General features: G+C 36.0%; 1 protein-coding gene and 1 pseudogene across 16 annotated transcripts in view; both read right to left on the bottom strand.

Moving 5' to 3' along the window:
• Positions 1-16,474, bottom strand: part of TDRD3 (tudor domain containing 3) — a 178,307-nt gene that overhangs the window by 40,441 nt on the left and 121,392 nt on the right. For all 16 annotated transcript variants that reach the window (XM_063650914.1, XM_054446130.2, XM_054446131.2 and 13 more), the window contains one exon: positions 3,423-4,273. In XM_063650914.1, the coding sequence (XP_063506984.1) occupies positions 3,423-4,273 (851 nt within the window). The remainder of the gene's footprint in view (positions 1-3,422; positions 4,274-16,474) is intronic.
• Positions 2,862-2,932, bottom strand: LOC129012044 (U2 spliceosomal RNA; annotated as a pseudogene).

Genomic DNA, 16,474 nt, shown 5'->3' with positions numbered 1-16,474 from the left:
AATTTTTTAAGCAATATGTATACTAATGTATTAATTATCTCCAAAATATCATTACAATGCAATTAAGAAGATTATGGTATCTTAATGATAGTTACACTCAATTCCTTTTCTTAAATGTCTACCCTTGTCTCTGCCTAAAAAACACTGGAAAGCTGTCCATTCTTGACAAGACATTTAGAAGCTACCTCTTCAATTAGTGGTTTCAGAAGATTAACTAATTCCATCTCTTTCACAGGGTATTCTTTACCTTTTTCCCAACGGTTAAGGGTGGTGTAATCTATTTACAGCCCACAGTTCCTCACTACAACTGAAAGTACACATCTAATCTGAATCAAAGTAGCCATCTTAGAAGATCATTCAATTACTCTAAGAATGCTCCAATCACTCAAAACACTTTGGGTACTGTTTTGTTAGGAACTGAATTGTTAGTTACTGTTTTTTAGATGCTACATGACATTTTGAACATATTCAGCAGAGGCAATAAATTTGGTACTTTGATTTTTTTAATTTACTTTTTTCACCACAGCTATTACTGATGGACATTATTAATTTTTTTATACAATTACAATTAACATTAGACCTTTATTAACAATCGTAACAGGTATTTGGAGGCCTTTTAGTACAGCACAGCCATAACTATCTGATATGCCCCAATCACCTGGCACATAGCAGCAGCTACTCAATTATGATTTGTTGAATATTCAATTAATATTTGTTAAAGAACTCTACTCAATCTAATTATCTGTAGGCCTATTCTTTTTTGTTTTTGATAATCATTTATAGTCATTAAATCGTTCTTTGTTTTTTTAATCATGGCTCATAACTTTTTAAAGGATGTTAGACACTGCAGATAAGTACTGGAAAGGTTCTAGAAGACGTTATTTTTTCCCAGTAAAACAGTTATATTTTCTACTGGCAGAGAGAATATAAGCAGATATCCCTGATCCTGTAGAGAGTTGCTTTTGACTCTGTAAGGGTTGTCTGTTTTAATTTTGCAGTTACTACTCAGGGTATGATCTTTGTGGGATTTCAATGGAAAGCCTGAGTCACTTACCAAGCCTTTCAAACATTTTGAAGATGAATTCCAATCTCTTACTTCTGCTGTTGTCAAGGTCACCAGTAACCCCACATTATCCAATACAGAAAACACTTTTCCATCCTCACCTTAACCTTTCACAGGAGCATCAGATACAGTGACTATTATTTCTAAGGTAGCTACTGTTGGCTCAATAAACACTGATTTCCAATTACTTCACTTTTTCTTGCCTCCACCATGAAGGAGAAATATCTAAATATAATGAATCTCCCACTACTCAAAACAAATAGTTCCTGAATTTTGGAAAGTAGTCTGAGTTGGAAGAATAAGAATCTGGATAGTGAAGACCACCTGCATCTGCTTTTCAAGCCTTCCTAATAGCCAGGAAGTGGCCATGTGAAATAGTTCCAAATCTGCTGGTATTCCTGGGAAGGCTTTTGCTTTTCCAGAGAAAAAGAAAAGACACCCAGTGCTGTCTCCTCCCTTCCTTCCAGGCTTAAGTAAAGATGTGACAGAGATGCTGTTTCTAAATAATCATCATCCCAGTCACACAAAAATCTTAAAAGCCAATGCCATCTAGCTGTTTCACTCTGTACTCCTCCTTATTCTATCATCAGGCAACATCTAACACTCTGCTTATACCTCATTATTTAATGAACACAAAAAGGCCTGGTTCTTGACCCCAAATCCTATAGCATCCTTAATAAAGGATCCACCCAAATCCCTAGTGTTAATTTCAATTCCTTGAAATCTTCAGTTACCTTAACTTACACCATTCCCTTTAGCCACACACTCTCATGGGCACATCCTTACTGTATCAACTGCAACCTATAAAATATTTATTTTGGGCCAGGCATGGTGGCTCACACCTGTAATCCCAGCACTTTGGGAGGCCGAGGTGGGTGGATCACCTGAGGTCAGGAGTTCGAAACCAGCCTGGCCAACATGGTGAAACCCTGTCTCTACTAAAAAAAAACCAAAACAAAAAAAAATTAGCTGGGCATGGTAGCGCATGCCTGTAGTCCCAGCTACTCGGAAGGCTGAGGCAGGAGAATTGCTTGAACCTGGGAGGTGGAGGTTACAGTGAGCTGACATCACGCCATTGCATTCCAGCCTGGGCAACAAGAGTGAAACTCCGTCTCAAAAAAAAAAAAAAAAATTATTTAAAATATGTTTCCTCTTTTGAGTTGCTTCTCATATCCTCCCAGACCCTTCGCTCTGTAACTCCCTTACATATGTTTTTATTACCTTGCTATTGTTTCCATCCCCTCACCATCCTACTTTTCTCATATATAATTGCTCTCTCCAGAATTAACTAATTAACAGAGTTAACAAATAATTATGAAGTCCCTATACTGTGAAAGAAGCAAGACTACAGATGAAAACCAGAGAGGCACAGTCCAGCCTTCAAGGAACTTAATATCATGGTAGTGCAAAAAGATACCAATTCAAGAACCAAAACAAAAAATATTTACAAGTTGTCATAAATTTAAAAAAGTAATTAAGGCACTGATTAAGAGAATAATGTAAGTAGGAGGATGGGGCAGGTCAAAGAAGGCTTCTTCTAGGAGGTGATGTTTAAGCCAAGCCCTCAAGGATGAGAAGAGTAGCTGATAGAAGAGCATGTTGGGCAGAAGGAAAAAAATGTGCAAAGTCCCCTTCTCTCTGATGGTCCCTCTGTCCCTTTCTCTTTCTTGCTCTCACTGTGCTGGTCTTCTATCTCTTGGTTAGGCTTTTAGTTGACCCACTGTACTCTTTCTTGCCCTCATCGTCTGTCTTTCCTTCCTTCTTTCCCCTACAATTTCTTTCTTTCCCTTTAGCCACCATATAATATAAAACTAACAATTGGTTTAATAATTTTTACACTTGATCTTAGCCAAAAGGCCGAGAAGCAATGGTTTAATAATTTTTAAATTATTATAAAATAAATAAACTTATATGTTAACTTTTTTAAAAAGTAGGCTGAATGTGTACTATTTTCTTTAACTGAAAATCTGCAGAATTTCATTTTGTGCCACTCAACTGATTTTCTTCCTTGGGAATCAGTGTAATTTTACCAGAGTGAAAAGCAAACATATATAATTCAGTTGATGATAAGTAAAATAAAGTTCAACTTCACATAATTACTTTTACAATACTTTTCTGGCATGTAAGCTAAAACCAAACCGAACTTAACCAAATCTTATGGGACAGATTGTCCCTAGGCATCCATAAGAATATTAAATATTTTGTTTATCCTTTATATATCTATAAATCTGTTCAAAGATTTTAAACAGGTACAATAGTAGAAAAAGACTCATGGTTCCAAAGTGACAGCTTCTATAAAGTCCCACTAGAATGTTACATTTAGTAATATTAGTGTATAATATCTTTAAAGCATCCATACCTTGTTGTCTTCCCAATAAAGTGCAAAACATTCATCTCCAGGTTTCCACATTTTTGCATACTCCATAGGAATAGATGATTCTAGTATTTTTTCTGGCTTAATTGGCCCAGATCTTCGTTTGGGCCCACTATTGTAAAATATTTTATCATCATAGGGTACAGCTGTGACAGGTCCTGCTGGCTTAATAGGTCCTATTCGTCTTCCTTTCAGTGGCATTTCTACTTCTCCATTTGGAACACCAATGAAACTATTACTTCGAACTGGATTCTGATAATCAGTGTTTACATTAAAATGTTTTTCAATTTTTATACCACTGAAAGCTTCATTATTTATTGTTTGTGATTTCCTGTCATAAAAATAATCAGGAATAGATGTTTGGCTTTCTCTTTTTCCACGTTTTTGATTATTATAATCTACAGATCCTTGAGGAAGTGGATTTTCTTTTGCCTCTGCAAAGGAGGGACCCTTTCCTGATCTGCTTTGCATAGAGTTATCTCTTTTTTTAAAAGCACCATCACTATGCTGAGAACCTAAAGGATATGAAGTATCTTTAGTTCTGTTATATCTGGAATACGGTCTATCACATTTGATTCTGTCTTCAGCCCATACTTCAGATACTGAAGAAGTACTTGGTCTTTCAGAACCTCTATTTCTAGGTAATCCACTGCCTTCTAAAACTGACTTTGAATTTTGGGAGTCTCTTTGAAAACGAGGCGGTTTTTCATTTCTTGGCTGCCTGGTATCATTTCGAGGAGGATGTCTCAGATGATTATTATCTTTTACTCCATTTTGCTCAGTATTTGATGATCTGTATTGTCCCTGATGAAGCTGCTGTGGCTGTGATTTAGGTTCTGAAAGGTAAAAGTACACCATATGCAAATTAAGATGAAGACTCTGCATTAATAATTATTTTAAAATGCTTTATTCTATTAATACAAAATTATCAAACTACTATTCTAAAATCTTCTTCCATCTTCCTACCTCATTATCTTACTCCTTCTCTGCTTCCTTGGAGTCCTGCATTTCTAATGTACAGTTTTCTTAGTCAGCAACATTAATAAAGTAAAGTAGTAAAATGGACCACAGAAAAATGATGGATAATCCAAATTCTTATAATACAGCTACCTACATATGCTATTCTGGTAAATCATTTCCTAAAACATTAATGAAATAGAACTGCAAACTGCTAACTCAGAAACTGCTATGAAACTGCACAAGTATAACCCTGATCAACTCTTTCTGAATGCCACTCTAATTTAGAAATAGATAGTTATTATTATCAGTCATGTTCTAGCCTTTGCAAAAATGTTTCTTTTCAAATCTTTCTGGATCTGGAATTGCTAAGTGTTTATGTTCCAAACAGATATTCTACTATAAAAAAAAGTGTTTATGCTACAAATAGATATCCTACTATACAAAAGGGTTAATTTTCTTGATCTGTTAAAGTAATTAAGAGTAGGTACTACTTGGAAATACCGAAAAGTGTCAAAAGTGGAAATACCGAAAAAGTGTCAGAAACATTACTAAGCATAATAGTGCCTATAATGTCCAAGAAATAACATGATAAATATAGAAAGATAATTTTTAATGGCTGTATTTCACATACTGATTTTTATTCTGTTTCAATTTGTACCATGTCATTTATACTTTCTTCCTCTGTAATTTCACATAGCATGTCTATAACATGATTACCAAACATACTCATTGGTCTTTGGTGTATGTGTCTTGTTTCCTTTGTCATACATCATAATCAACATGCAGCTGTAATTATTCTTATATTTCCCCAAGGTTACAACTCTTCCAAAGAGGGCCTCCACTGACATCTTGGGTGAGACTGTTCCCTCTGTTGCAAGGAAATTAACTGCAAGAAAATTAACTTCATTGGCCTACAGATACGAAACGCCAAAAGGACCCTCCCCCAGCATCCCCAGGCATGCTGACTATCAAAACTTTCCCCAAACATTTCCAAACAGCCACTGGAGGCCAAAAGGTATCTGGTAAATTGTTTAAAACAACAGGAATAAAGGTTTAAATGTTACTGAGAGACAAAACAGGTCACTGATTAAAGATCATGACTCAAAGTGGTCAGGCCAGGCATGGTGGCTCACACCTGTAATCCAAGCACTTTGGAAGGCTGAGGCAGGTGTATCGCTTGAGGCCAGGTGTTCAAGACCAACCTGGGCAACATGGCGAAACCTCGTCTCTACTAAAAATACAAAAATTAGCTCGGTGTGGTGGTGCATACCTGTAATCTCAGCTACCTGGGAAGCTGAGGCAAGAGAATCGCTTAAACCTGGGAGATGGAGGTTGCAGTGAGACGAGATTGTGCCACTGCTCTCCAGCAGACAGAGAGCAAGACTCCGTCTCGAAGAAAAAAAAGGACTCTAAGTGGTCCAAAAAAACCGATTCTCAACCAAACCAATGGAAGCTAGAAGCCAAAAGGCTTTAAATACTTTTAAAATTATGGAAAATTTTCTAAGGAAAAAATTAATCCAGTCAAACCACCCCTTAACTGTGACAAAGAATGAAGATTTTTCTAAGATATAAGATTTCAAATATTAGCCAAGGCCATAAGAGAGATCTTAAAAAAAAAAATACTTTCCCCCAAGAATATCTGCCTAATAAACAAAACACAATGTCTTATTTTAACAAATGCAGTCAATATTAAATTTTCTTTAGAGAGAAGAAAAATGGTCACTTTTAGTTTCTGCTGGCATTGTTTACTGCCCAGGAGTAAAGATTTCAGGAAGAATAGCAGTGACCATAATCAGGACACAAATGAGCACTTTCAGCAGAAGGCATGTATTGGCTTTTGTTTCAGACATTTTTATAAAAGCAGCATTTGCCTTCTGTTGATTATATGCTATGTATTAGATAGCCCACACTAGCACTTTCTATACATTATCAATAGTCTCCAAGATAGTTTTATGATACAGGTGTTATGAGGCTTAACAGAGATGTAAACTAAGGTCCCTTGTATAGTACATTGAATAAATAAGTATTTGGGGAGTAAGCTTTTCAGATCTGCTGTTTAGGGAAGAATTTTTCTTAAATTATTCCAGTGAGGGCCCCTAATATCTATGATAATCAGGAGGAAGAGAAAAAATTAAGTCATCACGAGAGTAACTAAGTATCCTGGACTACAGATGAAGGATGAATAACGATGCATACAGAATGAAAGTTCAGCCAGGCTTGGCAGATGTGGCAGAATTTGATTTCAATTCTTCTAAAAGGAAAATACAAAAAATTTCCTAATCTACAATTTAGAATTAAGGGGTACTATGGGTCTATGGAACTATACTGGAGAACTATTAATAGTAAAATATAAAATCTTTTCACTTTGTTCCAGATCTTTAAGAAATTCTTAAAGAATTTCTGATTTTTTATTATTGTTTTCACTGTTTTATTATTGTTTTCACTAGCAATTAACACTTTCATTTATGTACTCAAGCACTCTCATGCACCAGCCTTCTTACATCAAAAGTACTATCCTAGAAAAGAGAATGACAAATTCCTGAACAGCTTATTATTTAACAAATAAACAAACTTAGGAAACTGCTGATAGTAAAGAGGAAAAGTCATTACACTTAGTACTTAAAATATTATTTTCAGTTACTGAATTGATGATGATGTACATTAGACTATAGAATAAAACAAGTAATATATAGAATAAAATATGTAGAATAAAACAAGTAATTTTGTTAATAATGAACATACTTCATATCCATTACTATGCTGAGATAATATAGTGAGAGTAAAATTTATAAAGAAAATTATTTTTTAAAAATAAGACTTCCTGGCCAGGTGCGGTGGCTCACCCCTGTAATCCCAGCACTTTGGGAGGCCAAAGCAGGTGGATCACCTGAGGTCAGGAGTTTGAGACCAGCCTGGCCAACATGGTGAAACCCTGTCTCTACTAAAAACGCAAAAATTAGCCAGGCTTGGTGGCGCGGCCCTGTGATCCCAGCTACTCGGGAGGGTGAAGTGGGAAAATTGCTTGAACCCAGGAGGTGGAAGATGCAGTAAGCCAAGATTGCACCACTGAACTCCAGCCTGGGCAACAGAGAGAGATCCCGTCTCAAACAAAAAAAAAAAAAAAAAAAAGAATTCCCTTAATATAGTAAAATAAACTCACAGAGGTAGAAAGTGAAAATTGTGGTTTTTTTTTTTTGAAAGAAAATCTTGCTCTGCTGCCCAGGCTGGAGTACAGTGGCATGATCTTGGCTCACTGCAACCTCCACCTCCCGGGTTCAAGTGATTCTCCTGCCTCAGCCTCCAGAGTACCTGGGATTACAGGCACCTGCCACCACGTCTGGCTAATTTTTGTATTTTTAGTAGAGACAGGGTTTCACCATGTTGGCCAGACTGGTCTCAAACTCCTGACCTCATGATCTACCCGCCTAGGCCTCCCAAAGTGCTGGGATTACAGGTGTGAGCCACTGTGCCTGGCCGAAAATTGTGTTTTTAAAAGAAGTTAGTTTTCATATATATCTATTTCATTCAAAATGAAATAATACCTAAGAAGTCATTCTTGGATTTCCAATCATTTTTGGATTCATCATCCAATCATTCTTGGATTTCCTTAAGCCCAATACCTTTTATCTTCGGTTAGTTAAATCATAAAGTCATATATAAAGTTAGTATTTTGAAACTGAGCTCATCTATTAAACACATAACAAATATATTCAATTATTAAATTGTGGGAGAGGCAATCTTTCTTTTCTTTTCTTTTCTCTTTCTTTTTTTTTTTTATTTATTTTTTTTGAGATGGAACCTCACTCTGTGGCCCAGGCTGGAGTACAGTGGTGCAGTCTCGGCTCAGTGCAACCTCCGCCTCCCGGGTTCAAGTGATTATCCTGCCTCAGCCTCCCAAGTAGCTGGGATTATAGGCGCAGACCACCACGCCCGGCTAATTTTTGTATTTTTAGTAGAGACGGGGTTTCACCATATTGGCCAGGCTGGTCTCGAATTCCTGACCTCAAGTGATCCACCCACCCTCGGTCTCCCTAAGTGCTGGGATTACCATGAGCCCCGTGCTCGGCCAGAAAAGCAATTTTAAATAAACTAAGAAATATATCCCAAATCAACTGAAAAGGCAGCTCCTTGGTTCCCCAGTCAGAATCTAAGTTTTCATCCCCCCTTTTTGAGAAGGCATCATGATTCTAAACTACATTAGATACCAACGGGCAGCACAGGTCAGGTCTGCCATCACTCTAATAAATATACTAAGATATTTTTCTGTATAGGCAGCAGAGTAAAATGCATCACATTTTTTTAAATCACCCCAAAGGAAAAGGTGGGAAAAAAAAAAAAAGCACAAGTAGAAATGGGTAACATTTAATATCAAATAGCAGAAAAAAGAAAAGATTGGCAAAAAGTGATAGAAAAATGTACTACAGGACCGGTGCTATGGCTCATACCTGTAATCCCAGCACTCTGGGATGCCAAGGCAGGTGGATCACTTGAGGTCAGGAGTTCAAAACTAGCCTCGCCAACATGGTGAAACCCCATCTCTACTAAAAATACAAAAATTAGCTGGGCGTGGTGGCATGCACCTGTAGTCCCAGCTATTAGGGAGGCTGAGGCAGGAGAAGTGCTTGAACCTGGGAGGTGGAGGCTGCAGTGAGGGAAGATGGCACCTCTGCATTCTAGCCTGGGCAACAGAGCAGGACTCTGTCTCAAAAAAAAAAAAAAAAAAAGAAAAGAAAAGAAAAATGTATTGCAAAATAGACAAAACTGTGAAAACACCTAAAAGATCTAAAAGACCAAGGTGGGGAAAGCTCATATGAGAAAACTAATCAAAGAATGTACATGAGTTTAGTATGATTTGAGAGAAAACATTCCTATTATTATTAGATTTTGATTTCAAAATGTATGTTTGTGAGATAATTGACTACAATGTTTTACATCACCATGATTTGAAATACAAGAATAATTAAGAATAAACTTATTAATTGTCACAAACCATTTAAATCTACATATAAGGATGTACTAAATTAATCAGACATCTTAAAATGTTAATACTTTTTTGCAGAATATTCTCCAGCAGCAGTTGTACCTGCATTTTATAGTAGAAAATCAGGTAGAATTTGTTTTCCAAGACTAATCCTCATTTTATTCTGATACACCTACCTGAAGAAATGCCTTAATATTTATTAAGATCCTAATATATGCCTGACTCTATGTTAAAGGTCTTTTGCCTACATAATTTCATGTAATCCTCACAACCATCCTAAAAGGGCAGTATTATCATCTTTATTTTGTAAGTGAAGAAACAAAGTAATGTGCCTCAACTAAAGGCTTGTGCTAGAAAATGCTGAAGCCAGAATTAAACTGAAATCTAACTGAAGCTAAAACCCATGATTTTTCCATTATGCCAAGCTGCCCACCCAGATGAAAAAAAACAGAATGTAACCAACAACATGTTAGCTTCAATTTTATCACCTGTATCTGTTCATTTCTGGTGAGATGTGGAAATCACAAAGGCTCTTTCACAATCCCTGATGGGGCTGAAAAATATATTTGGACACTAGGACTGCCAGAATCCTGACCTAAAATTAATAATCTCTTTCTATTAATACAGAAAAACCTAAACTTCTATTGAAAATTGGATTGGTATTTAGAGCTCACAAACTGGCACTTAGAAATAGCAAAAGAAAGACTACATAGCTTTTTATCACAGGGGTGCCACTTACTAGTTCTGTAACCTTAGGCAAAATATTTAACTTTTCTGAGCCTCATCTTTAAGATAGGGGTAATAATAGAGCACACCTCGGAGGATTAACATATGTAAAGTACTTAGAACAGTATCTGGCTTTAATAAGCACCCAATAAATGTTAGCTGTCATTATCAGCATTAAAATTAAGCAAATAAACTTAATTGATGACACATCAGGAAAGACCAAAAATCAGAAAATAAGGTGCTTCCCTATTTATACATTCCCACTACCACCAACTCCCATTTTTAGTTAGGATCTTTATCTTGCTTTAGTTTTCTTGTTTATTTGTTTTTATTTGATTCTTAATGAAAACAGAGCAGGAAGAATGCTTTAATAAAAACTTCTTTATTCTCATATTATAAAAGTCATATTACAGAGAAAATTTAGATACATCAGAAAATCAAAATCATACTCTAATACTGTTTTTCACTTAAAATATAGTATATCTATAAACGTTCTCCATATAAAAATATTCTCTACATCCTTTTTTTTCTATACTAAAAATGCTAAGAAATATTTAAAAAGTAAAACAATTACTCTTGATCCTATCATTAGAAAAATGTATAGAAGAAAGTTCCACCTTCTGCTTATCAAATCCCACTTCCAGATATAGTAATTATTCAGTTTTGGAGGTTACTCTTTTTTATATAATTCATACACTTTCTTTTTTTTTTGAAATGGAGTTTCACTCTTGTTGCCCAGGCTGGAGTGCAATGGCGCGATCTCGGCTCACCGCAACCTCCACCTCTCGGGTTCAAGCGATTCTCCTGCCTCAGCCTCCTGAGTGGCTGGGATTACAGGCATGTGCTGCCATGCCCGGCCAATTTTTTGTATTTTTAGTAGAGACGGGGTTTCTCCATGTTGGTCAGGCTGGTCTCGAACTCCTGACCTCAGATGATCTGCCCGCCTCGGCCTCCCAAAGTGCTGGGATTACAGGCGTGAGCCACCGCACCCGGCCCATACACTTTCATTTTTAACAAAAAGTAGACTCATGCTACATCTCATGGGCTGCAATTCAGTTTTAAAATGAACAGTATCTCGTGGGCATCCTTCCAGTTTAGTGACTACAGGTATCTCATTCATTTCTATATTACTTTTTTTTTTTTTTTTAAGAAAAGGCTGCTTTAAATATTTTTACATAGTTACTACATTGAGAGTAGGGTCTGAGTCTTGCTCAGCATTGTTTTCTCCAGTGCTTAGCTACGGCAGAATCAGGCAAATAGGTGGCACTCAGTAAATATTTGCTGAAAGAAAGACAGAATTACTGAAAACACTGGGAATGAAACAAGCCTCCAAGTTCAAAATTGCTCTCTGTTTAACACCATTACCTGGGCTTAGCTAAGGGTGCAAGATTGAAATAGAAAATGTACTCCTTTACTTTTCCTTCTTTAGGAGAAGTTTGCAGCAAAGCACATTAGGGTAGATTTAGATTGAGTTCAAATGATCACAGAAAAAGATTGCACAACACACAAAAAGTAAGCTTATAAAAGCCATCTCTGATTTGCACTAGAGAACACTGAGCTTGAGACCAAATAAACTGCTTTTCTAGTTTTGCAGTAATGCACCTTGACAAAGTCACAAAGAACCCCAGTTTCCTCATTTGTAAAATATCAGTAATGATTCTTATCATAGGATTATGGTAACGATTCAATTTGAAAATATATATAAAACTGCTTTCTCCTGGGTCCAAATGAAGTGTTTGGAATTAGACTGACTACTGAAATTAAATTCCAGTCCTACCACTGAGCAGCTGTGTGACCTTGTAAAATTGGGATGTTGCTACTTACCTCTTTCCTTCACTGTTACTCATCATAGTTACTGAGCATTGACTGCTGGTGGCGTCGTCAACGCTCTCCTAGTCACTCTACATGAAAACAGTAGGCAAGACCCATTGCCCTCTATCCTGTGGAGCTTAGTTATAATGGGCAGAGGCAGACAACAAATAGGTAAAAAGAACAAATAATGTAGCTTAAAGCTGTAATAAAATCTATGAAAGAGATCGACTTAAGAAAAAACTAGGAGGAGTGGGGAGTACAGCAATGTAGAGGGAAAACGTCTGTGGAGAAATGGGGTTTAGGTGAGCCCTAATGAGAAGAAATGCGATGAAAGTAGGGAAGAGTCGTCCAAGAGGAGAGAACAACACATACAAAGATCTTGGGCTAGAAACCTGCTTAACTTCTAAGTAAAGCCATAATCAACATTAATTACTAATTTCAAAGGAAAAATTATTGTATATTCCAATATCACAAAGTTGATGTCCATTATGCTAAACAAAAACACCAGATCCCAGAAAAAATGATCACAAGAATTAACATTAGTTTTAATCTGGCATGGTATTTTTCTTTCAATTATAATTTGTATAATTATTCAAATATATACAATTGTTTTCCTGTTCTCATTAAAATCTTTATAGATACGACACATGTTAAACTGAAGACTAAGCTCAAAATAAACATATTTATGATGCCCAATGTTCAAAGAACTAATTTTTTGGTGTTTCAAAGCCCCTTTTAAAAAAAAACTGAGAAAAGCCAATTTTTAAAAAGTTGGCATAAACATAAGACTACTGCTGTTATAAATGAACAAATCATGAGAATTCTAAGAAAAAGTGCCACACACACCAACCGTACAACTGCAAAGATTGACCTGTTTAGTCCCATGTAAAATGCATGCAAAGCCCAAACTAGTCCTTACAAATACAAAAAAGAAACAAATTTCTAGTTCAGTAAAATTTCTCACATAATTAAAAAACCAAATGAGCTTACCTCAGAGTACAGTTATAACATCCCTATTTCACAGATAAGGAAGCTGAAGAGGCTTGACAAGGTCACACAACTAGCACAGAGTAGAGCTGGGGGATTAACTGAGTAGATTCCAGACCCCAGTATTAACCTCCCTCTTAAACCTCAACGAAGCTACCATTATACTACTGGCATTAAATCATTAATAACCATGAGTTACTTTCAGTATTTCAACGTGAAACTCAGGTTAGGATTACTATAAAAATATTTTTCTGCCAGGGTTAAAAAAAAGTACTAATGGACAAATTGATCCATTAAATGAAAATACATGTATCTGAGTAATTTAGCTACTTGGGTAAAGTCAGATATGGCTCTCTTGTTGATAAACAGGTATTTATATACGAGGCACTAGACTTGTGGGTCAAAAACCATTTAGAAATAACAACCTTATGTTATTTTTGCTTTAATTCAAATATTAATATACAAACCTATTTCCTTATCTGTCAAATGGAAATAATATATATTTTGTGTCTGCAGATGATAAAATGAATTAAAAGTATGCAAAGCACCTAGCATAGTCCCTGGCACATAACAGATGCTCAATAAATGACACTTATTATTTTATTTTATGGTTAATAAATGTATAAACGAACGGACAATTAATTGAGGAGGAAGAAAATAATGGCAAAAATGAAAAAGAGGCTCATGTGTTCTAGTATTCTAAGAAAAGCTATATCCATCTTCTATAGATCCAAGTACCAAAAAAAGTAATAATATTATCATATGCAAAGAAATTAAATTAATTTAAAACAATGTAGATTTAATATGCAAACCCTACAACAGATGAAACTTCTTCAGTTTACTAATGCTCAATTATATTAGATATAACATCTAACATTTCAAAAATTCAGAGCAGAGTATATCAGGATCATCTGAATTTAGAAATGCCCCTAATAATATTCTAATAAAACTGTGGGCTAAAAGGAACCTACACAGCCTCTTTTCATGGTATTTTACAGAGACTAGTTCTGAAAAATCAGGTCCTTTGGGTTTGGCTCTTAGTAAAGTCTGGAGATGTTTGTAGCTTAGTGCTGGATACATTATTAGTCTAAGAAAGCATCCATGTATATAATGCATTAAGCATAATTTAAGGTTCATAAAAGATGAAGCCTAGAACTCGCACGTACCTAGGCAATTAAATATGACACTGAAATTATTAACTACCTTTTTACATGTATTTACAAAGTCAAAATACTATAACGACTTAAAAAGCAACACATCAATGGCAGGATAAGGTTTTTTTCACTCACCAGTTTTTTTTTAATTCACAATTCTAGGTGAGGCCAATTTTTAGGGATTTTTCCCCAATACTACAGTTACGTAACAAACCATTACTCAAACTTAGTGGCATAAAAGAACATTCACTTTATTATGCTCACAGATCCTGTGGGCCAGGAATTCAGAAAAGGCACAGTGGGGACAGCGTGTCCCTCTCGGATGTGGAGCCTCCAGTGTTAAGATGCACAGCTTGAAAGGGGCTCAACAGCCAGCACCAGAATTACCTAAAGATTCACATACCACACAGGTCCAGGGCCAGGGCTTGGAGCATTTAAAGACTAGGACTGAGGACTGGAGGCGGCCTCTCCATGAAGCTTGGGTGCCTCACTGCATGGCTGTCTCAGAGGAGGCAGCAGTGTAGTATATTTTCACTTCCCACCTGGTACTGTGCCTGCCATCTTAAACTACCTGCCTGGCCTTGTTACTCTGACAAAAGGTGTCATGTTGTCAGAATGCAGGTAAATCCAGAGACTGCAATGTCCTAACAACATAAACCAGAACATTTCAAACTTACTGTAGTGAAAGACCAGGGTTTTTGTTTTAGCTGCAGGTTCTGGTTTTAATTTCCAATCTGCTGCTGACTGTTACTTTTGTAAAATGCAGTAACAAATGTTTAGGTACTGTCAAATTGCTAAAGCGGTTTCTAAACACTCTCAATTTCAGCACTGAATCTGTACTTTTTTGTTGACTAGATATTACGTGGCTCTGGCACAGACTATTAACTATTAAAGGTAACAAGTTGTCAACAAATAGAATTGGAAATAATTAATTCAAGTTAAGTTTAAAGTACTATCTAGAAATTTGGGGTACATTTGCACTTCAAAAAGAATGGAATGGTAAAAAGGAATCAGCTTTACAGGAAGAAAAAGTCAAGGGCTGGGAAGCCCATAGAGATGGCTAGGAATAGAAACAAAGTGATAGGCTGTGGGTAGATAACTACACATTTCTTCTGCTTTCTGCTGTGCTGGCAGTTGATGACTTTACTCACATAGCAACCATTTATCCCTGGTTTCCAAACATGCACTCTACCACAGATTTCCATCAATATGCAGTAATGCTGTTTGATGCAATAAGATATAAATATACATAATAGTCAACACATAGATGCTTCTTGAGGAAATCCCTCACAATAACATCTAGCCTAATACATACATATTCTCTCTCATCTTGACCTAGTTTCCTTCCTTTCCAATTAAGCTATTACCATTATATTACATTCCCTTTGTGAGGTCCCTATTCTTCAGTCTTCAAAGTTCAAGCAGTAAATCTACAAGGCAAACTATCCAAAGTGACCAGAAACTTGAATAAAAAAAATAAAGCAAAAACAAAGCCAAAAACACACCTTCCATGAACTATCAAAGACCTGCAACTTGATGTGAAGTGCCCATCAACCATTAATGTTATCCTTATATCTGCTAATATCTAAACAGATTATTTACATCTATATATCCTGTTAACCAATATAAATACTAATTTTCACAAAATCGACAGAAAATAAGAGTAATGGAACACCATAAAGACAATATACATAATGTAGTCTGAATTTTATCCTGCCAATGAGAAGTGTCAATGGAGCATTTTAAGCTAGCAAGTAGTGTGATCAAATCTGTGGTTTGAAAGGTCACTGACTACAATATGGAGAATGGGATAATAAGGTTCTGCAAAAAACAGTGAAAGCCTGATGAAAGCCTTGATGAAGGCCTGAAGTAGGGCAGTGAAGGTGGAGATGATATATGATGAGTGGAAGATGCTGTTGCATCTGCTGCTGTTGCTGATGCCAAGCACTATGCTTAGCACTTCATATACATTATCTAATTTGATCTTCCCAACGACCTTGTAGCCCTACAATAGGTGCTGTCACTACTTCTCCATTTCCTGATGAGAAAATTAAGGTTAATGGTTCTATATCTTGCCCAAAGACATACAACTAGCACACAAGAGCTGTGAGTCTAGTGGTGGAATTAGTTGTATGTATCTGCTCCAGTACACTGTCCTTTTCATTAGATAACAGAAAACAATGCAATCCAACCTCACTTCTTTCAGAATATTAATAAAAATGTCAACTAGAATTATGTTTTATTCCAATTTAAAGATATAACAACAAAAAGTCAATGCTGAGAAAAATTTCTAAGAAAAGTAAATGTGATAATCAATTATTTCTAATGAAACTTTTAAAAATCAGAATATATTTTTTTTCCAAACAGCCTGACAAATTACTGTCCAGAATCTGATATGACATAACAAGTCCATCCAA

The sequence above is a fragment of the Pongo pygmaeus genome, chromosome 14, assembly GCF_028885625.2.
Source record: "Pongo pygmaeus isolate AG05252 chromosome 14, NHGRI_mPonPyg2-v2.0_pri, whole genome shotgun sequence".
Taxonomy (NCBI): Eukaryota; Metazoa; Chordata; class Mammalia; order Primates; family Hominidae; genus Pongo; species Pongo pygmaeus.
The sequence above is the reverse complement of the archived record's forward strand: the minus strand, read 5'-3'. Positions and strand labels throughout refer to the sequence as shown.